At 36.9% G+C, this 22043-nt stretch overlaps 3 protein-coding genes and 2 non-coding genes across 6 annotated transcripts; 3 read left to right on the top strand and 2 right to left on the bottom strand.

The window, feature by feature from the left end:
• The first annotated feature begins 2536 nt into the window (after nucleotides 1–2536).
• On the top strand, nucleotides 2537–4157 carry LOC113712155 (expansin-A2). The gene is made up of 3 exons (XM_027235450.2): nucleotides 2537–2819; nucleotides 2931–3243; nucleotides 3380–4157. The coding sequence occupies exons 1-3, from the start codon at nucleotides 2660–2662 to the stop codon at nucleotides 3681–3683; spliced, it is 777 nt and encodes a 258-aa protein (XP_027091251.1). The 5' UTR covers nucleotides 2537–2659; the 3' UTR covers nucleotides 3684–4157.
• Nucleotides 4158–8547: 4390 nt separating this feature from the next.
• On the top strand, nucleotides 8548–13978 carry LOC113712146 (UDP-xylose transporter 3). Of its 2 annotated transcripts, XM_027235440.2 has the most exons (9): nucleotides 8548–8711; nucleotides 8994–9052; nucleotides 9144–9339; nucleotides 10747–10931; nucleotides 11460–11527; nucleotides 12397–12529; nucleotides 12742–12903; nucleotides 12978–13250; nucleotides 13416–13978. In XM_027235440.2, the coding sequence occupies exons 3-9, from the start codon at nucleotides 9219–9221 to the stop codon at nucleotides 13530–13532; spliced, it is 1059 nt and encodes a 352-aa protein (XP_027091241.1). In that variant the 5' UTR covers nucleotides 8548–8711; nucleotides 8994–9052; nucleotides 9144–9218; the 3' UTR covers nucleotides 13533–13978. The 2 variants fall into 2 exon arrangements, with proteins under 2 accessions (XP_027091241.1, XP_071917551.1); XM_072061450.1 differs by lacking the exon at nucleotides 8548–8711 and having other exon boundaries at nucleotides 8837–9052.
• Nucleotides 13979–15933: 1955 nt separating this feature from the next.
• Nucleotides 15934–16026, bottom strand: LOC113719446 (small nucleolar RNA snoR114). The gene has a single exon (XR_003454890.1). It is a non-coding gene; the product is annotated as a small nucleolar RNA snoR114 (small nucleolar RNA).
• A 5-nt stretch (nucleotides 16027–16031) lies between these two features.
• Nucleotides 16032–16102, bottom strand: TRNAG-GCC (transfer RNA glycine (anticodon GCC)). The gene has a single exon. It is a non-coding gene; the product is annotated as a tRNA-Gly (tRNA).
• Nucleotides 16103–16829: 727 nt separating this feature from the next.
• Nucleotides 16830–18840, top strand: LOC113712136 (small ribosomal subunit protein eS26x). The gene is made up of 5 exons (XM_027235430.2): nucleotides 16830–16970; nucleotides 17086–17178; nucleotides 17882–17966; nucleotides 18071–18204; nucleotides 18642–18840. The coding sequence occupies exons 1-5, from the start codon at nucleotides 16968–16970 to the stop codon at nucleotides 18705–18707; spliced, it is 381 nt and encodes a 126-aa protein (XP_027091231.1). The 5' UTR covers nucleotides 16830–16967; the 3' UTR covers nucleotides 18708–18840.
• The last annotated feature ends 3203 nt before the right edge of the window (nucleotides 18841–22043 follow it).

The raw sequence follows: 22043 nt of genomic DNA, 5'->3' as shown, positions 1-22043 counted from the left end.
GAATATGTATGATGTATCTGGCCTTGCAGTTTGCATTTCGCTTCTAGTCATCCTCACCTTTAATACAAAACCATCACTGTTGAGGTCTTTGTTGCCTGAGACTAATGTCTTGAGGACATATCACATCGCTGGTGACTGTAGACACAGGACAAAGAATGGAGACCAGGAGATGCCTGCCTAGTGCCTGCTAAATTTTGTCCCACGTGAGAGTCACATTCATGCCAAGGATACGAAGCATCAAAAAAAAAAAAAAAAGAAAAGGAAAATAAAGGAGGCATTCTTGGTGGACTGCGGGGAAAGTCTGTGTGTTCAGTTGATGTGTAATTCTAGTGATTTAAAAAAGCATAAGCAACAAAAAGAACATACTGTGATTATTCTGGAAATCCCTTCAGCGAATGGCTGCTCAGAGATGCATAACATTCTCTGTCTATCGGGTGAAATGAGCTCAAGTCCTCAGCATTTCACAGCTTTAGAAGTTAAAAAGGAACCTACCACTACCACTACCACTACCACTACCACTACCACCTCGTGATTGTTTCTCAAGTAATTACCAACACAAGAATAGATGCATTTTGTTTCGAAGAATGAGGACACTTCCTTCCGGAAATGGCATGTGCTGCTAACGTGGTGGAGGTCCATGAGTTAAGATTAGTGGCACATCGATTGATAAGGGATTGGTTGGTGATGCCTAATCGGATTCGTATCCGCTTAAATTCCTCCCTCAAAGAAAGGAAAACGGAAAAATGCTTCTGGCACATCGATTACTACTCCAAGGCAAATTTTGCAGTTGGATGCTTTAAATATGCGCAAGATTTGTATTCTGTGAACTCATAGCAGCTGCCCGCCCAAAAGAAAATTAGTACGTGAATTTTGTGAATCAAATTTGTGAAGAGTCTCGACAATTACTCCCGCCAGCTTAATGCTTATATAATTGAATATATCTAAACTGGCATATCACTGTGACCCAAACCTCCAACAAGAACCTGACATATCAGCCTTCATGTCCATGACTCTCTCTTAGAAAATTGGAGGGGTAGGCCCCCACCACCTACCACCTACCACCTACCACCTATATATATATATCGTTTGCGTGCATGGTCCAGTAGTAGGTGCAGAATTTTGGAACCTTGACAGTAATTTCCTAATTATTCCAATGCATGCTCTTGGCTTAACTAATATTTCGGCTTTGCTGCAGCATCCATTCATAAACTACTGCCTCCTCAACAGTTAACATGTATGTGGTTTGGTAAATGCGACATTGAAGGCAGCTCCTGGACAAATCCTCCCTCTCTGCTTTCAAATATAAAAAACAAGGGCCATTTTCCAAGTTGCAATAAAATGTTTAGTTCACACACAAAAAGACATGCATGCAGTTCCAAAACCAAAAAATAATCATCGAATTTAAGCGCCCGGAGTGAAATAATTTTGATTCGGCATTAAAATCCCAAATCGAGAAAAAGGTAAATCATGATATATATGAACATTGAACAAGAAGGTTTCAGTCAGTCAACTCTCCGGTCCACAGTCTCAACAATGGTCCATTACTAACGCCAAGAATATCCTAATGGTGCATGGAACTACCGTAATACTACTATATATTTATTCAAAGCTGACGGCATTAATTAGTCCAGAATTTCTTTATAATCGTAATTTACTTGCACATTAATTATTATTGTTATTTTTCTTTTTTTATAGCCGACCTTAAAGCTAGCTAGGATGGAATCTCGTGCTGTAAAGAGAGATAATCGTGCATGATCTGGATCATAACATTTTGCATTGTGACTAGCTAAAAGATAGAAGAAGGATAAATCTGGCATCTTACCTTTGCATAACAACGCATGGGCTTCAAAGGACGTCACACGTACATATGTATTCTTAATCTTTAAACGAAGGAAGATTCCTAGTACAGATAGATCGATATATGCTACGAATTATGATAAACCCAGAACTGCTGCACGCTTGTTCTCGATGCATATTCAACTACTTTTACCAGAAAATTGCAGAATTAATTCAGCTTTACACATCTTAGCCATTTGAAACAAGAAAGAAAGACCAAGAGAAAGAACCTTCCACGACAATAATAATATGAATAGTAGTACTAATTACTACCAACTAGTATGAAATTTCATCAACTTTTTTGCCCCAGTTCATTTATTTGTAGTTCATAAAGAAAATTGAAAAAGACACATAATATTGATTGTGAAATACTATTAATATTGCATGTGTGGCCAACAGAAAACTGAGAACGCTTGGAGCTGCATAATACATAAAGGAAAAAAGCGGTCCGGCATGTGGCTGGGTCGGATTCAGGACCCACAAATATTAGCAGTTGCCAGTCGGTGCAGCCCAACCAGAACATCTGCATGTGCTGTTGATTTTTCCTTGATTAGCTGAGTATGATTAAAATTGTAGCCAGCCAGCCCCTTGATAATTGTTGTTTTAGCTAGTTTGAAGGTTAATTCGATCTCCCCTCACGTCCTGGAGATTGGCCGGCTGTCGTCCTATCCATTGTCTCCCCTTTCGCCTTTTGTGTTGGTCACTTCCCAGTTCTCTTTATAAATACGCTGCTCCCTTCACTTCCACAGCTCATCAAGCTGCCTAACCTAATTAATTACTCTCTTGTTTACTACTACTACTACTACTGCTGCAAATCAACATCATGGCAATTATCATGGCAAACAAAATTTCCTCTTTGCTCGCGTTTTTTTGTATCATCATTGCCTTCGTCCTACAGTTCAGTTTGATCAAAGCTGATTATGGAGGTTGGCAAGGTGCCCATGCCACCTTCTACGGTGGCGGCGACGCTTCCGGGACTATGGGTATGTACAATATCTTTTAAAATTAGCCGGTAGCCGCTCTTAATTACTGAAAATGTACAAAAAAAAAGTTGATGATTAATCAACATAAATGTTGGTCGGTAACTAATGCAGGGGGTGCATGTGGATATGGAAACCTGTACAGTCAAGGGTACGGAACGAACACTGCAGCTCTCAGCACGGCGTTGTTCAACAATGGCTTAACCTGCGGGGCCTGCTATGAGATGAGATGCGACGGCGACCCGAAATGGTGTCTGGGTGGCACCATCACAGTCACCGCCACAAACTTTTGCCCGCCAAACTTCGCATTGCCAAATGACAATGGCGGGTGGTGCAATCCTCCCCGCCAGCACTTCGACCTCGCCGAGCCAGCTTTCTTGCAAATTGCTCAATATCGTGCCGGGATCGTGCCCGTCGCTTACCGAAGGTACCGACAAAACTTTTTTCCTGCGGGGGCCTGTTTGCATTTGGCATCTACTACCAGTCTTTTTTACGAAAAAATGTTCGATTCAGTGTGGTATGTTCTGTCTTTTTTACTCTTCTGGTGTTGGTTTGGTGGACAGGGTGCCCTGTGCTAAGAAGGGAGGTATCAGGTTTACAATCAACGGCCACTCCTTCTTCAACTTGGTTTTGGTCACCAACGTCGCGGGTGCAGGAGATATCCTTACGGTTTCGATCAAAGGGTCGAGAACTGGGTGGCAAACCATGTCCAGAAATTGGGGTCAAAATTGGCAGAGCAACTCTCACCTCAATGGCCAGAGCCTATCAATTATGGTCACCGCAAGTGACGGTAGAACTGTCACCAGCTACAGCGTGGCCCCTGCTAATTGGCAGTTTGGTCAGACCTTTGAAGGCGGTCAATTCTAGAATTTCACCCTTAATAATTAGTAATATTAACATACGGGGAGTTGCACTGCATTATTAGTAGTAAAGCAGAAAAAAACTACACACAAATAGCAATGGATTTTTTGGGACAAGTCCCAGGGCAAGGTTGGAGCAATGGATGGTCGGTGGTAGTAAAAGCTGAGGTTGCTATTCAGCACCCGCTTGGGGTTTCTTCTTTTCCTCTTCCTTTATTTTTAGTTTTTTTTTTTTTTGGTGAGTGAGAGAATTCGCTCTACAGTCTACAATTAGGCCAAAATCCGCGAGTCAATTGGCCTTATTTGTATTACTTACCACGTAGTATGTGCATTGTAATTCTGAGAAGAATTACAATTATGTAAACGGGTGGTACTATAGTCTCTATTATGTAAGCGGGTGGTACTTGGTAATCTGCATCATTAACAAGTTCTCGAGTCTCTATTAAATATTAATAGTAAAGCCTTTATTGTTCTAATGCTACTAGCTTTGCAAATGTCTTTACCGTGAATAGCTAAACTTTTTTTTTTTTTTTTTTTGGTAAAGGGAAACTAGGTATTGTTCGTTTCATGAGCATGTCCACAAATCGTAACACATCATTGACCCAAAATCAGATACAATTTTTTGTATAAACAAACTGGAATTTTTGTAAAAAATATATATATATATATATTGTAACGATTTAATACATGTAACGTAAAAAGATAAATAAGAAAAATATTCATAAAAATTATGTAAAAAATTAAAAAAATGACAATCCAGCTTCTAATAGCTAAAAGAATGATGCACCTATTTGCTTCCAATCTAGAGTGGACTACAATAATACCGTTAGTGTGGTCAGGAATGAAGTTCCGCTGTTCTAATTTGATATTATTTTTTAATGAATCCAATGATGATATTGTATACACTGTCGTCGGTGTATATAAGATTTACTCTTTTTTTAAATTGCATTTGATTAGTGATGTTACTCAATCGATTGGGTCAAAAGAGCAAAGACCCAGGTTTATCTATAGTGCAGAACCCATGGACTCTGAATTTTTATCGGGTAGGCATCATTTTATTCTTTGGGCCAGGCTCAGTCTCCATCCAAATTGACGAATTTGCTTGTGCCTTCATGCTGGGCCGTTGAACTCCCAGGCGATCTGTCGTCCAAATCCAGCGTCCCCTTCCACCAATCGGTAATATCGGCTTATTTCAACTTATACACGCAAACGCAATTACTACTTTGCTAACTTCGCTGTGGTTAACGAATTGCAAAAACAGAAAGTCACTCCTAATTTCTAAATTTACTCTTGTCAAATACAGAATTGTTTATTATTTTTAAGTAGTGAAAATATGATATTTTAAAACTAAGAAAGAGAAGAGAGATTTAAACTCGTGATCCAAATATGAATTGAACGGTCCAGGAGAGAAAATATAAGTAAAAGGTACTGGATTCGAAACCTCTCACGTACACTTTTTAAAAAAAAAAACTCAAGATATGAAGAATGGTATCGATCTTATAAATAAACTATATAAAAGGGCTACAACTTAGTTACGGAGATTCTTCATGTCATTTATTTATGTTTATAAATTTATTCCTTTTGTCTTTTTCTTAACAGGGACCCCCCTTGGTTTGTCGTCTGAGAATGTACGACGCAACAAACAAGCAGGCCGGACAATTCTTAAACGAAACCGTGATATGTTTGCTAGTAGTATTATTACTTAGCTTGTGCCTTATAGTAGCAGCACTAGCTCAACAACCACCCGAAATTGCCCAAGCGCCCACTCTGATGCAAAAGCCTCAACCTCTGTAGACTGTATAGTCATTGGATGTTGATTGATCGAAAAGGCAAGTCGTAACAATAATAATATTACTAATAAGACGGATAACAAAATTAAAAGATGAATGATGAAAAGGTCTAATTGTTTTTTTTTTTTTTTTGAAAATTATGTAAAATCTTCTAAAAATTCTGATAGACATAGCTAATAGAGTATATCATTACTATTGGATGCATGATAATTCATTTGAATTTAAATTTAAAATTTAAAATTTACTTATATATCATATATCTAATCATGATAGTGTATACACTGTCTGTGTCAGTGCATATAAAATTTACTCGTAACAAAATGGTATAAACACGTGCAGGATTTTTCATTTTCGCCGTAAGTGAATCGAAAGGATTCGGTGGTGTTAAAGACTTGAGACAGCATGTTTATAAGGTAGTCAAACCATTTAAAGCTCCTCAATTACTCAAAACGCGATACCGAAACGAACAGTTTTTAACGTTAGCCGTAATCCTTCGTTGGTTGTAAAAGGCTCATCATTAATCAAACACCTTAAAAAGGTGGTTTTTGTGAAACTATATGTGTAAAAGTTCGCAGTAGCGGCTCGCCTGCAGGCTACAGCTACGAGTTCAGATCTAGAATAGATCTACAGGACAACATGTCAACGACGTTGGTTGGACACTCGATTACTCATAATCAATAATTTGCGAGAAGTTGACCTTTGACGAAAAAAAAAAATCAATAATTTGTGTAATTCCACCACTTCGAATAATATATATAGATTAAAAGAAGACTGGAGAAATTGCTATAATATGACTTAAGAACGTGGAAGAAAATTAATTGTTTTATATCGATTAAATGAATTCTGCATTGCTTGAACTTGAAGAGTATGGCAATCGTATACTAGTACTTTTTTTTTCTTTCTTTTTCACGTTCATTTTTTAATATATTTAACCAACTTGGACATTAGAATACTATACTCCCCCATTTGATACCACCTGCCCAAAATACATTTTCACCTAGAATGGTCAGAAACAAAAAATTATTATTCTAGGGTTTAATAAATAAGTCTGAATGGAATGTTTGCATGATTTTCAATGTTTGACATAATCAGTGTTCAGATATCAAAATGGAATATACTAAATACAAATTTGACTTAAATGAAATATACTAAATACGAATTAGACTTAATTGCCTTGAATTAGTCTATAGGATGTAATTTTTCTTATTACTTTTTTAATTTGTTCTATTATAGTATTTCCCTATATTACATTAAATTTTAATATATTTACTTCAAAAAAACGAAGATTGATGTCAACATTCTTGAATTGTAATGCTTGAATCATTTGTAATATATAGATTTTAAGTTCAAATTTTGCATTTACTGGCAATACAATTACCAATGTAAAATATAAATTACATGAAATCAAACAATTATAAATTATTTTTAATCTATTTTCAATTTTGATAAGATTCAAAAAAAATTATGGCACAAATTGTTCAAAAGTCAAAAAGTAAAATATCTTAAAACATTTGTTTCCTAGTATAAAAGAAAAAATATTTTAAATACAAGAAAAATTAATTATTATGAAAAATTACATTCAAACATTAATTGAGCTTACAAATAAACTAAGATATCATGATGCATTGTAAAGAATTAATGTTCTTTATCAAAGCATCTGTATAAAGTGTAAATTTAGGATGAAGTGAGGTGATTTTAAACTTGCAAAGATTATAAATCACATAATCTCCTTACATTGAAATAGGATTCCACCTCGCCCCCTCCTCCCCCCCCCCCCCCACCTAAAACAGAAAAAAAAACCCATACCCATGAAACACAAAGCCATCATTTTTTACCTTAAGAACCACCAATGAAAAATGTCTTTTTAATTTTTTTTTGGGTTAAAATATGTTGTAGAATAGAGACTCACACAGAAGCTGCAAATTCTATGCAATAAATTTTGAACAAATGATGGTCAATCATTAAAAAGACTACTTGAGAAATTATCTATACCCATTTGAGTTTCAGTGGTACATTTTCCAAAACTAAAGACCACGTTTGGCAAGTAAGTTTTTGGGTGTTTGTCTAAAATTTTATTGTAATTTACTGTAGAAGTTTTTTAAAATTTTTTTAAAGTGTGTTTTTTTTTTTAAATATTTTGAAGTGCATAGTTTAAAATTTTTGAGATTTTTTTGAGGTTACTATAGTTAAAGTTTTTAAAAAACTTGTAGCAAACAAATTTGGTAAAAACCTTGTATGCTAAACAAGGCCAAAATCTCAAGCCAACATGAACGGTCCCTAATTGTTTCAACCTACCGCCCAAAATCAAGGGCAATGGCAACTTTACCATGCCTGTATTTCCGTAGCTACAAATTCTCTGTCTTCTTCATTTCTATCCCCAGAAGACCATTCCTCAGAATAGGCCCACTTTTTGGTAATAGCAAAAGATTTCCCTCTCTCTCTCTGGTCTTTTTTTTTTTTTTTTGGGGATACAGGTATTAAAATTTAAAAGTTTGACTTAGTGGCCAAGTTAGAATAGTGATTTTGCAACTAACATTAGCAAGGAGGAGTAGTATAAACAAATATATATGAAATATCAAGAAGCAAATGGACCCAGGTGAATGTGACCTCCACTTTAGGTCAGGGTTCAACCCTGCCACCTCAAATTTGCCACAATACGTGACTGGTCTTAGTTGACCATCTCCCCTTATTTCTTTCCCTTAGATTAGCCTAGTTTAGGTTATAGGACATCTATCGTTGCAGAAAAAAAAAGAAAAAAAGAATGTGACCTCCACATTAGATTCATCGGATAATTTTTGCATGAAACCCCCTCCCCGTATGGGCTATTACTCCCCACCCAAAAAAAAAAAAGAAAAAGAAAAAAGAGAGAGAGCCTCAGCTTGTCACTCGATGCAGCCGGAAACTCTTAAAAAAGTCAAATTTCCTCAGCACTTTTTCCTGGTCTTTATTTAACCACCGCCCCTCCCCCCTCTCCCTTCCCTCCTCAAAATCTCTCCCCGGGGAAATTTCTTTCTTTAAATAATCCCCCAGCAGTTAAAAGTTAAAACCCCATTCCTATTTCCGATATAGAAATATATTGGTAGACACATTATATAGTAGTTCAAAGTAGAGAGTTAAATTGGATTTTTGTGTTTACCAAATTTGCTGACTACCTAAAATTTGGAATGATAATCATAATACAGTACTGGCGTAGTGTAAAACTTCATCATCAATTTCAGTGATCTGATTTGCTTGTTGTTCCTTAGGTTGCTCTTCCTCCTCTCTCTCTCTCTCTCTCTCTCTCTCTCTCTCTCTCTCTCTCTATATATATATATATATATATATATATATATGTATGTATTTACACACGCTAATTGGAGAATTGAATTACAATTCTAATTTTACTAAGGGTTTATGGATTAAAAGGCAGCAGATCTAGGGTTTTACGCAATGCTGATTTTAATATTCAACGACAATGCTGAATTTTTATGCCTCCCTCAGTTTGTGATATATTTGTTGAATCTTTCTTTATTGTTGTGGTTTTGCAGTTTGAGCTGGATTTGTTTTATTCGTTTCCCGAAATTCCGGAGACAGTTTATGAGTTGAGGTATTTTCTCCATTTTTCTTTCCATAAAACTTGAGTTTATTGCTGGAATTTCGTTGAGTGTTTGATGGAGGTGTGATTTTGTGATGAGCAGATATTGCGATTGGGATTTGTGGATTGGTGATTGGTGATTGCGAGTTAAAAAGAATTGAAGGAAGGGGAGTTGAAGATGAGCGAGGGGCAGAGGTTTCAGCTGGGGACTATCGGAGCTTTGAGTTTATCTGTGGTTTCATCCGTTTCGATTGTCATTTGCAACAAGGCTTTGATCAGCACGCTTGGTTTTACTTTTGGTCAGTTTCAAAATTTATTACCCTTTTTCTCTTCTGGTGATGTTTGTTATTTATTTGATTCACGGTTTCGGTTTGTGAGTGTCAAAATCTACTCATGTGGAGTTACATCAAGCATTTTCTATTGGACCGGAAAACTTGAATCTGCAGAAAGTGGATCTTATTGAGTTATGTTGTTAGGCGATCAAATGAGAATGCTGCGAACTAGTTACTGCTGTATTGGAAGAATTGTTCGATTATTTTCTTTATTTCTATGTGCTAACGTAAGGAGTAGTGATGTACCTTCTGCACATCCTTGAAATATTCACAAATGCTGTACTGGATTTCGTTTTAGACTTGCCTATGCTGCCGAGTTGATCATTCTATTGGATACGAAGCAGATTGTAGGAGCTGGTTTATAAGACTGCATACGTCAAGAAGCTAAAAGAACTTGATGTCATAACCACGAATGAGAAAAACTAATAATCAATCTTTGCCGCAGATGTAGAATCGAATATAACATGCCCCATTAGCCTTTTTCATATCCAAGATATTAGCTGGCAGCATCTGTTTCCTTATTTTGATTGATTTCCTCTAATACTGATGTTGAGCAAGTAAAAAATTATTAGATTGACTAAGATCGTCTCTGATTTTTCATTTAAGGGATAACAATTATGAAGGATATACATTGCTTACGATATTTTGACATTGATTGACAAGCAAGAAAAGATGTTTCGCTCACTCATATGTTAAATTCATGGTGACTGGCAGCCTATATGTCGCGTCCAGTAGCCAGCTTCTTTTGGAATTGTCTGGTATTTTCAATGATAAACCTAGTTGCTGGTGTTTTTTAATGAGCATCAAATATCTGAGCAAGCTACCAGTGCCTATCTTAACTCTAGTAAGAAATGCATTTGATTCAGTAGTCCAAAGGATTCATTAGACTTGAAAATCTTTTGCTTATCAAGGTCTTTCATGAAGTCAAAGGAATATTGACATCCAGTCTTGCATTTCAGACCTGTTCAACTTCACCACTAGATGAAAATTTATTCATGTTAAAGTTATTTACTGTTAATGTCCTGAAGCAATGACTATGAGTATGTTTGGATGCCTAATAAGTTGTCAGAATGTGGACGTGCATCATCTTAGACCCCCTGCATTTCTATCCTTAAATAGGGAACTTTTTGATGAAACGAAAAATTTGTGGTAGATATCATGAACTCTTTTATGTTCTTTGTCACCTTTTCTTCTGATTATCTACCTAAGATGGACATGTAGATGTAGTTCTTTATTTGAAAGAAATAATAAGGATTTGGATGATTTTTTCTAACAAAATACCTCATTTGTCATTATCTTATGGGAAAGTATCACAATTTGTAATTTTCTTACAAATATTGATTTTTTCTAATTTAATCTTATCTTGCTTTTCAGCTACAACTTTGACAAGTTGGCATCTCCTGGTCACCTTTTGTTCTCTTCATGTGGCATTATGGTTGAAGCTGTTTGAGCACAAGCCTTTTGATCCCAGAGCTGTGATGGGTTTTGGGATACTGAATGGATCGTCCATTGGATTGTTAAATCTTAGCCTGGGTTTCAATTCAGTTGGTTTTTATCAGGTTAAGTTCTTTTCTTCCAATATGCTCTGAACTTTTGGTTTCAGGGTTTTCTTGTTTCTTCTTTTTCCTGTTCACTAATTGCATGCATTTACATTGTGCAACTTGATTCTATTTCCCTTCATGATCCATGTTTCCAAAGGACTGAGGTACTCGATTACTAGGCATAATTGGTGGTATATGTTTATGTCCTGTTAGAAAGAAGAAGCGTAGTAATAAGCAGTTTCATCTGATGTTGTTTACTTAGTTTTGTTGTCTTTTATTGTTGAATGTTGCTGAGGATTACTCCCTTGCTAATAGAGGTTGATGGTGTCGAAATACTCTTGTTGAACATTATTGGAATATCAACTTAGTTTGTTAATCTGTAATGCACCTGATGTCCCTTCCAGCATTCTAGAACTTGACATAAATCAATTGAGTTGGTTTACTGAATTATGTCCATCTCAAGTTCATTTATGTACCATCTGTATACATGATTCAATGTATTTGGGTCATTTCTGAAAATGTTTCCCCATCTTTATTGCATTGTAGATGACAAAACTGGCAATCATTCCCTGTACAGTTCTTTTGGAGACACTGTTTTTCCGGAAGAAGTTCAGGTGAAGTTTTAATATCTGTCTCAATGACTTCCAGAATGTGTTTCTTTCTTGGTATGATACTTCAGCTGATCATTAATGATAAATTCTCAACTGAAACTAGTTCTATTTATTTGAAATTCTTCCTGTTTTAGCACACTAATTAGCTTGTGATATGCACCGATTTTTTTCTGGTTAAGTAATGGCTGTTCAAGTATCATTGATAATTGAAATGTCTGTGACGTTTTTTATGACAGTCTTTAGATGGTCTGCATGATGTGCAAAGTCTAATTTTGTCCAACTTAGTTAATCTGGTCAATTGTTGGACTTGTTCAAAGTGATCGTAAGTTGTTTGTGATGTTTCCTGTTTTAAACTAAAGCATAGATGCAACATGAGAGTTAATCTACAAAGCATTAGAAGTCTAGTTTCATGCGTTTCTTGATGACTAGTCATACACAAAGTTCCTTTTCTTGAGTATATTGTTCTTCATGCTGAGATTGCAATTGCTGTTGCACTTGGCTCAGTGGTTGAAAGAAGTTATGGTAAATGGATTGAGAACCTACCCCTGAAAAACAAAGATCAGCATTTAAAAGCAAATAATAGCTCAGAGTCATTCTATAATGTGAAGTATTCATTACTTTTTTGCATGTCTGAGGAGGCAAAATTATATGCCCTGTTATCAACTGATCAATTAATACTGCTCAGTTTAGTTCTCGCCATTATTAATGCATGCACTTGCAGTTGCCTCTGCAAACATGTGCTCTCTTGTCTAAAGCTTTTGTACTTAATACCCTGTCCAGTTAGGTTTGATTGAGGGATATAACATTCTTCAGTAGAAAATGTTCATTTCCTTGCAAGTTTGCATATTAATATACATTACCACAATTTGCAGTAGGCATATCCAGGTCTCACTGGGCATTCTTCTATTGGGTGTCGGAATTGCAACCGTGACTGATCTGCAGCTCAATCTTGTTGGTTCTGTCTTGTCACTGCTTGCAGTTGTTACAACTTGCATCGCTCAAATTGTATCCTCCATTGAACTTGCTTTTATTTACTTTTTATGTTTCTTCCTCCTCCTTTAATTTATCGAAGAGAAGGAAAGAAGGATTTCCTGCCATTCTCCATTTCCATATATTTAAGCAAATCAAGCTAGAAAACTAAATGTTGCAGAAACTGGAAGTTTCTTTTGCATAGACAAAAATTCTACTGAATGAAAATCTTAACTAATTTCTGTCAGATGACAAACACGATTCAAAAGAAGTTCAAGGTGTCTTCAACCCAACTTTTATATCAATCTTGTCCCTACCAGGCAATCACACTGTTTGTTACAGGACCTTTTGTTGATGGACTGTTGACAAATCAGAATGTGTTCGCCTTCAAATATACCCCTCAAGTGCTGGTAAGCTTCAAAAGCATTATTGCCTGCAATAGCTGAATACTCACGGAACATTAACTTTTTCCTTTTAACTGCAGGCTTTTATTGTTCTATCCTGCTTAATTTCAGTTTCCGTGAACTTTAGTACCTTTCTGGTGATCGGGAAGACATCCCCTGTCACGTATCAGGTTCTTGGACATCTGAAAACTTGTCTTGTTTTGGCATTTGGCTATGTCCTCCTGCGCGATCCATTCAGCTGGCGAAATATTCTGGGGATCTTGATTGCCGTAGTTGGGATGGTAGTGTATTCTTATTATTGCACGACTGAGAGCCAGCAAAAGGCCTCTGAAGCAGCAGCACAGTTGGCTCAGGTATTTGGTTGTTCATTTGCTGTTTAGTTTTGTGTGGTGGATGTTTTTTCTCTCAAAGAGATGGGAATAGAAGGCAATCTGCATGTGCTTTCCAAAATTTTTGGTGCAATCGATTTGTAAAGAAACTAATTTGTCCCATGTTTTATTCTTGCTCTTTGTTTAAAGGCGAAGGAAAATGAATCTGATCCACTAATAAGTGTAGAAAATGGAGCAAGCATCTTAACTGATGGTGGTGCTGCAAAAGCCCCAGGATGGAATTCGAACAAGGACCTGCGGGCATAGTAACTCACCCCTGGTAATCAACTCGTGCCTCCACAGTTCCAAAGTATTGGGTATAACCCTTATAGCGATGAAGATGTCGCTGCAAAAGATTCTACACATTGTAGAATATATCATGAGCTTAGGCGCATTTTAATAGACCGGTGTGCGTCTTCTGTCTGGTAGCTCTGAGCTAAAAGATATAAGCAGTTTTGTTATTCAGGTGTGGCCTGTCGAGTATAACTTTGCCAGTTTAGGGGGTATCCTTGGTCCCGTCGAGGAAAGAGTCTTCCGTGGTTTTTCCCCAATTCTGCAATCGCTTTATTGTCGTGAAGCACACCAAGGTGTGGTGGGTATCATAAGCATTCTACCGTCGGAACTTGCATTATTTTTAGCTAATCCTACTTCGATAACATCATCATTTGCATCTCCAGTTATACATCAATGTTACTTTTGGCTCTTACTTGAAATCTCCAAGTTCAAAAAATCCTTTACTTTCGTGTTGCTTGATTATGGGTCCTGGTACTGGCGCTCCCATTATGGCCGCCGCTCGCGCTCCACTCGCCATTTTTAGTATTTTTTGTGATCAAATTGCCCACAAGTCTATGAACCCATCATCAAGGCTATTCCCTTGGGCCTGCATTAATCCCCACCACCCTCGTTGTCTCTGCCTCTGCGGAGACGATATTGATGGTGATGGTGGCAAATATGGGCGGGTTGAGCTCAAAATAGAATTACTAACATGGGCTCCCGCCCAATTTGAGCGGGATCAATATTGGGTGGTCTAGGTTGGTTCTCCCCAAACACCAAAAGTGCTTCTTGTTATATTTTTATTTATGTTGATCCAATACATCTGTACAAACTTAGGCTTTGTTTGAATTCTTCTGTTTTTCAAATACTATAAAAATTTTTAAAAAATACTCTAAAAATTCTGCTACAGTAAAATTTTAAAAATCGCTAATCCGAACGGAGCCTTAATAACCTTCTATTACTTTTTTTTATTTCTCATTATTTTTTTTTGAAAATGGCTAAAGATGAACAATTATCAAAAAAACAAAAAGGCAGACCTTATAGCGATACTAGTTTCTAGGATTGGGTTGAAAAGAGAAAACTGAAAGTTGCTAGCTATTTATTCGATTCTACTGGAAGACGTTTGGCTAGAAAGTAAGATTTCAAAGCCAAACCAAGCGACTACATGAGGTGTTATGAAAATGACACATTTAATTTTACGCACAACCTTACCCTACCAATATCATTGAGGAAAGTAAAATTAGAATTTTCAACAAATTATTGGAAGTAATTCGCTGTGTTTTACCCGGGATGTGTACATTTTGAATGAGTTGTGATCATATATACAAGTTCTAATCAACTTCAATTAAGTTTGACAAACCTCTCTGTTCAAAAGCCAAAAATAATAATAATAAAAGGAAAAATAAACTTTGATCTCGTGCTGTAGGGTGTTGATGGGATTAGTTGATTGCTTCGTCATCAGGAAGGAGGTGGGGTGCCTCCTGAGGGTTCATTGAGGCAGGCAATTTTGGTTCATTGGATCAACTGATAGACAATATGAACGAAGAAGGTGCAGCTCTGCAGGGATCTGGATGGGTTCATCGTCAGGAAGGAGGTGGGGTGCCTCCTGAGGGTTCATTGAGCCAGGCAATTTTGGTTCATTGGATCAACTGATGGCTCTGCAGGGATCTGGATGGGTTGTAAGTCCTTTCTTAAAGTACCATTTTCTAGCGGTCGATATTCTTCTTTTTCCCAATGCAACTACACCGTCTTTTTCATCAATTTGTTGAAGTAGCACTACTGCTAATGAAGGAGTCCTAAAATATCTTTTTTAACGTCTCGTTCATTTGCAGTGGCTTGCACTTGATAGAGAATTTAACAGGGTTCTAGTTGAAACCACGTTGAGTCAGGTAGCTGGTTATCCAAGCAGGCCCTGAGTTCCATACATTTTACTATCGATATATTTTAATGCCATAATCCATGGATAATATAGAATCTAACACATTTCATGAGTACAAGACTTTCTTCTGTTGATTATCTGTTTCGTTAAGCAAAAAGAAATACTCAGTGAAGAAAGAAATGTATGAATTACATAATACCTGAACAACATCTGGAATGTAATGAACTGGAAATATGTCAGTCGAGTTTATTATGAGGTAGGTAGAGTCTCCTTTGAGATAAAGAAGGCACGGAAGGAATTCCAGCCACTGCATCTTGACAATCCAATGAAGCTTTATGTCTTTCTGATGTATATTTTCAGTGTCATCTATGTTTAGGTCTTAACATGTGATCATCGTGGAAGGGTTATTTTTGTGTGAGAAATGAGCATTAATGACCTTTGAGGTAGTTTATATCATGTGGAATTGCGTTTACTTTTGAAGTGGGGCTAAAAGGAAAAATGCCAAAAAAAAATTGAGAGCTCGGAAGCGCTCCATATCGTCCGTCCGATGGTCAGACGAGTGGAAAGACCCTTTAAGCTTCCAGAGCAGCGCATGGTTCTTCACGGCTCTCAAATGCACCAGCCGGGAATCGAACCCGGGTCTGTACCGTGGCAGGGTACTATTCTACCACTAGACCACTGGTGCTTGTTGATTGGAGCGCCATAGTGAAAATAGATGTTTTCAACAGCAAGGCCACAAGCGCAATAATTAAGTTGCTGCTTGCGGCATAGGATTGAGAACAAGAAAAAGACACGAGAGATTCGTTTACAGATTCGAAGAGATCAGGGGAATCGATTTCACATCCAGCGAACAAATATTCTGATTGTTATTCTCTGGGTGGGGGGGAACGAAGGAAATGCATTCATCTTCAAAATTGTATAATATATACTACAAATTTGTAAAAAGAATGACCTCCACAGTGCATGAAAAGCATTTAGAAAATTTTATTGCACTGTAGAATAGCGTGCCTGTTACGTGCTACTATAAATAAATTGTTTGGAATGGAAAATCTGTAGATTATAATGACTTGTGAATGTAACCAGCATTTCCAAGATTTGGAAACTTAATGATGCATGGATGGAAAGAAAAAAAAATATTCTTTTTTTTCAGAAACATGCGGCTAGAAAGATATCTCCCAGGCCCAGCGAAAGATGAAGAGATGATCCTACAATTAATGCATTTCAAAACTCATACAAGATTACACTCGAATGGAGGAGGTTAGAAAGGGTAAAACAAAATGGGCCTCCGTTGGCTCATATGATGCAGACCTGTTTCACCATCGGGCCCGTTATGTTTTTTCAAGTATAAACCCATGTATAGCTACTTGCTGATGGTCCAAATCCAAATCCATCATTTGGCTTGTAGGGCTTCAGAACTCCCGCACTATATAAGACTTCTCAAGGTGATAAGCCTCTCGCACTTTCGGATACTAAACTAAACCCTAGCTTCCTCAGCAGAGCCGTTCAGCTCCGGAGTAGAGACCCTTTCCTCCTCCACATCATTCAGTCAAATGGTAAAACGATCACTGTCTAGTAACCTAAATCTCGATCTATCTGACAATTTCCATATATTTCTGCAATAATTTCAGTAATATAAGTTTTTTGTTACAAAATTTTATTTGGTTGCAGACTTTCAAGCGAAGGAACGGTGGCCGCAACAAACACGGCCGTGGCCACGTCAAATTCATCCGCTGCTCCAACTGTGGGAAATGCTGCCCCAAGGTCAAGTTTCTTCTCTTCCTCCTTTCGATGTGGAATTTTTACTTAAGATTTTTCAGCTATATATATATATATATATATATATCTATGTATTTTATCGTCTGTTTTTTTTTAAAAAATTTGCATAATGTTTGTTTACCCGTTGTAGATGTGCTTGAATCTAGCAACGCTTATTTTCATGTACTCGATTTTTGCATAGAATATGATTTTTGGTGGTACTTTGTTGATTTTCTGTAATTCATTATGGTGGATATTGTTGTAGTGCTTTTCTTCAGCGATACTGGTAGCTTAGTTATGTACGTAATTCCAATTTGTTCACTATCTAATCTTATTCAAATTGAAATAGATGCCGATGTACTACTAGGTCCTGTATCATGATCCAGAGATTCTGTCTTGAGTCTATCATTTAATCGCGATTGTACTACATTGGTCAGTTTAAGTTTTGTAGTGTGAATTTCTGCCTTTAGTTTGATGTCTGGATAACTAAATCATTTAAGCTTCAATTGTTTGTTTCTGCTCGTTTCTCAATTTCTGTCCATTACTATGGTCTCTCTGCCCGTTAATGAAATGGGAATAAATTGGACTTAGTTGATGATGATTTAAATGATGCCTTAATTTGAATAATATGTAAAAGTGTTAGTTGCTTTAATTTGGTGATATGTCGATCAATTGGTAATAGTATGTCTTTTTTGGGTACTTATATCAGGACAAAGCTATCAAGAGGTTTCTTGTGAGGAATATTGTTGAACAGGCTGCAGTTAGAGATGTTCAGGAAGCTTGTGCTTTTGAAAGTAAGCATTTGATATTGATATTTGCAATCAGATGCATTTTTTCCTTTATCTTGACTCAATGTCTAAGTGGATATAAGCTTTTAACATTTTGTTTGCTCCTTAAGTGTACACCCTTCCCAAGCTCTATGTGAAGATGCAGTATTGCGTTTCATGTGCAATTCACTCCAAGGTTGTGAGGGTCCGTTCTCGTACTGATAGGAGGATTCGTGAGCCTCCACAGCGCTTCAGACGCCCAAGGGTATCTTTCTCTAACCTTTTTTAATGGTCTGGACTTGTTAATTTGTGGGTCTTTTACTTGCTTTTGTTAATGACAACTACCTTCTTAAGTTCTTGACTGTTTCAGCCCTCGTGGGTCCTGATACTAGTAACACATTCAAGGGGGTTTAATTCAGTTTGGCTTGCATGTATTTCTGCACTTGGATTATTTAGGACCAGTTAAATATTTAGAATTTCCCGTGTGCTTAAGGTTTTGTAGCCTTCTGGTTTTTATCTAAATAAGCAGTCGTGTGCTAGTGTAACAAGTTTGCCATGTACATTTTGTCCCCCATCTACCCGTTGCTTGTTTGTAACAATTAAATCTGCAGTATTTTTGGTCAGAACTTGATATGTTTTGGGTCAGCATTTCCATTTTTTGGTTTATGGAATCATTTTTCTTATGCTCAATGACTAATGCAGGATGATTTGCCAAGGCCTGGTCAAGCCCCTCGCGCTGGTGGTGCTCCCAATGCTCCTCGTGCATGAAAACTTAGTTCATAAAATACTCTTATCATTAGGCTCTGAATTTTAGTTTTTTGGGATCGTTCTTTGTGCCATCTGGATACTTTCATGTTACTCTTTTAAGTTTGCTGAATTAAATCCGAGTTCAATTTTAGCATATCGAATTTTGTTATCCAAACAAAAAGGTTCTTAGTTCTGATTCTTCTGAATGGAGATTTCAAGTGTGGTTTAATATCTTCTTTATCGACAAAAATTTATTCTGAATTAAAAGCTCTTTTCTTCTTGTTTGCGTCCCAATTGTAACCGACCTTCATTTCAGTTAGATCCGTCAGTTTTGTTTCTTGGATATAACATATGCAAGTGGTGTGGCTGGGCTTACTGTGGTCTAGAGGGTTTCTCGGGGTTTGTGGCATCAATTAGCCAGCTGAAAAGCTGTTGAAGTTTTGACCAGGGGCAGGGACTGAGAATCCCTCCTCTCTAAGCAACTGAAGAATTCACCGGGCTCCAATACCAATCGCCACCCATATAGGGAAACCCAAGTCGGCACCCAACGCAAGAAAACAAAACTTCAATGGAAGAGGGGCAGGGCGGTTGCACATGGTGTAATTTACTTTTAATAATGTGTAATTTTAGAATAAAATTTTGTGAGTTTTACATATGTTGTTAAAATCGAGATATAAGATAAAATCTGGATCGTATAATTTTTTTTTTGTCAAATCTTGACCGTAAACTGTGAGACAATCGATTCTGCCCCTCTTCCGTTGAAGTTTTGTTTTCTTGCGTTGGGTGCCGGCTTGGGTTTCCCTACATGGGTGGTGATTGGTATTGGAGCCCAGTGAATTCTTCAGTTGCTTAGAGAGGAGGGATTCTCAGTCTCTTGCATTCAAATGCAACTGGAAAAAGTCCAATTGTGGCTTTGAGCAAAAGTAGGTTCCAATTAATGTCCAGCACCAGAAAAAGAAGTTCAAGTGATGTTTTTGCAACCGAGCGAGAGAAATGGAATCCTCGTAAATACCTGTTCTTCCTTATCATCTGATGTGTCCTCCTGCACGGAGAAAATCTGCTGATGCATCATAGCTGAAATTAAATATCGATAGCGCTGGTTGAACCGGTGCAAACGACGTTGGAACTAAAAGTTTCGGATTTTGGAGCAGATACTGCGACTTATGGCAGCTACGTGATACCGCAAAATCCCACATTTCTAAACGGGTAACGCATCGCCATTCACAGCTTTCAAGTTAGCTTGTATTGTGCATGGAAGGGAAAGGCAATGGTCCAGCTTAGAATCAAATGAATTTTATTTTTTTTTAAAAAATTTCCATGAGAACCTATTTTTCTGTATATTAGGTTCACACGCAGCGCAACCTGAATTTCCTTTTCCCGTACATAGTCAATTTTGTGGGATGTGTCGGTTTGAAAAACGATTCTAAACGTCTCACAAACAGCACATTAGCAAAATATGGTCTGTCTATCTGGACCACTTTATTCCTCAATAGAGTGGTCCTTAAAACAACGAAAAGGCTTGGTTAGCTATATAAAACGCCAAATCTTTGACAATCCATTTCAAGATTTTTTTTTTTTTTAACTTAGATGCGCAAAGCTCTAAAACCACTGAATGAAATTTAATAATTCCTTTTAATATGTAGCGTGCTGGGAATGTCCTGTTCTTTAACCATTTGATTTAAAGAACCCATTTTTTTTTTAAAACCATCCTTTCACATACAAACTTAATCACCTAATTGCCAGTAAGTAAGACAAATTGGTAAGATCTTCATAAACGAAGTTAACATTTAACCACTGTATTATTTTATTTTATACAAAATATCTGAAAGTATATGCCGGATTGAAGAATCATCGACACATGTTTCGTGCAGGCCTTCCGTATTATAGGTTGCTATTCTGAAAGAGTCTTATTCTCTTCTTCTTAGCTTTTGTTCTTTGTTGATAGAATGAGAAACCGCAACGTAAAACACTTTCGAGCTTTTTAATGTGGATTTTTTTTTCCTTGGGAAAAAAGAATTAATCCCAAGTTCAAGCCAACTTCGTGCAGTTTCGGATGGATGTGGCAGTCTCCAGGTAAATGTAGTCTAATATTACTCTCTCTTTTTTTTTGGAATAAAATTACATATAACCCACTATTGTGAAACCAATACAAGTATTAAACTAATTTAATAACAAGTAACATAAAGTTGGATGAGACTTGAATTAAGGAGTTCTGTTGATTTTTTTAATACTTAAATCGCTCAAAGCACTGCAATCAAATGTATCAAAAGTAGCCTTTGCTTTTAAGTGGGCTTTGGGCTTGAAATAGTTGTGCGAACATATCACACGATTGAAAGGCGTAAAAAGTAGCTTTTGAAATTGAGAAGTTTTTTAAGATGGATGAGGAATTTTTAATGGGTAATGATATTTGCATTCCACTAATTTCTAGTAGAGGAGACTTTCCGGACAGCATCTAAACTATTATTGCCTTTCAACTATAAATTGTCACACATAAGTCATTAAACAAAAAAAAAAAAAAACTTAGTTTAAGAATTTTTGTCAATTTTGGCAGTTCAAGGTGACAGAATTAGGAGCAAAACTAACCAAACAAAAAAATTAACCCACGAAACAACCTAAAAGGTCTTGTCGACCGATTATTTCATAAACCCATGTAGAAGATAAAAAAAAAAAAAAGAAGAAACATTAAATTCCATATTATTAATTGACTTAATGTAGTTGATTTTTTTAACCAAATTGTAGATTGGCTTTGCCCTTAATTCCGTTACATTTAATGCCCAAAAATTGACTGAAGTCTTTAAATTAAAATTTATTTTTTTTAATTCACCAGCCTATCATCCATGTCGCTGGCAAAATAAATAATGCAGCATACAATACAAATGTACCAATACGAGATCTGCGGGCCTTGGTGGGGTTGCTCCTGAAATTGGTCACATTGTTGCGCAATTATTTCAACATAGTATCGTGTCATGGACTCATGGGTCCATAAAGGTTCCCTCGAGAACATACCTACCCATTTTATTACCAATTGCAATCCTCAGAAGGGTAATTCCCCGAATGTTTATCTAGAGCGCTCGACAAAGTTCAGCATTCTCCGTACGCATTTATAGCCACTTATCGCGTGCAAAAGCGGCCAATTTCCACTGAAAATGAGACGCAGCACAGTTATTCACAATTTGATTACCTTTTGTACTGGATAGCCTGATCTTTTGACCTGACTCGCTCTTCTTCGTAGTGACGTGGCACCGTGATCCCTATCCCAACTGTGTAATCGTGTAGCCACCTTTTGATAGTAAAAAAAAATAATTATGACATTCCATTCCGTGGTTGACATCGCTACAAAAAATAAATGGCAAATTA

Source organism: Coffea arabica, chromosome 1e (assembly GCF_036785885.1).
Source record: "Coffea arabica cultivar ET-39 chromosome 1e, Coffea Arabica ET-39 HiFi, whole genome shotgun sequence".
Lineage (NCBI taxonomy): Eukaryota > Viridiplantae > Streptophyta > Magnoliopsida > Gentianales > Rubiaceae > Coffea > Coffea arabica.
This window is presented reverse-complemented; position numbering and strand designations above follow the sequence as displayed.

Bases quoted from the DNA above. Each gene is read 5' to 3' on its own strand.
- LOC113712155 (XM_027235450.2), top strand. From the start codon at position 2,660: ATGGCAATTATCATGGCAAACAAAATTTCCTCTTTGCTCGCGTTTTTT. The intron at 2,820-2,930 runs GTATGTACAATA...TAACTAATGCAG, and splicing joins CGACGCTTCCGGGACTATGG to GGGGTGCATGTGGATATGGA. The intron at 3,244-3,379 runs GTACCGACAAAA...TTTGGTGGACAG, and splicing joins GTGCCCGTCGCTTACCGAAG to GGTGCCCTGTGCTAAGAAGG.
- LOC113712136 (XM_027235430.2), top strand. The intron at 17,179-17,881 runs GTCAAGTTTCTT...TACTTATATCAG, and splicing joins GTGGGAAATGCTGCCCCAAG to GACAAAGCTATCAAGAGGTT. The intron at 17,967-18,070 runs GTAAGCATTTGA...TTGCTCCTTAAG, and splicing joins GGAAGCTTGTGCTTTTGAAA to TGTACACCCTTCCCAAGCTC.
- LOC113712146 (XM_027235440.2), top strand. From the start codon at position 9,219: ATGAGCGAGGGGCAGAGGTTTCAGCTGGGGACTATCGGAGCTTTGAGT. The intron at 10,932-11,459 runs GTTAAGTTCTTT...ATTGCATTGTAG, and splicing joins ATTCAGTTGGTTTTTATCAG to ATGACAAAACTGGCAATCAT. The intron at 13,251-13,415 runs GTATTTGGTTGT...CTTTGTTTAAAG, and splicing joins CAGCAGCACAGTTGGCTCAG to GCGAAGGAAAATGAATCTGA.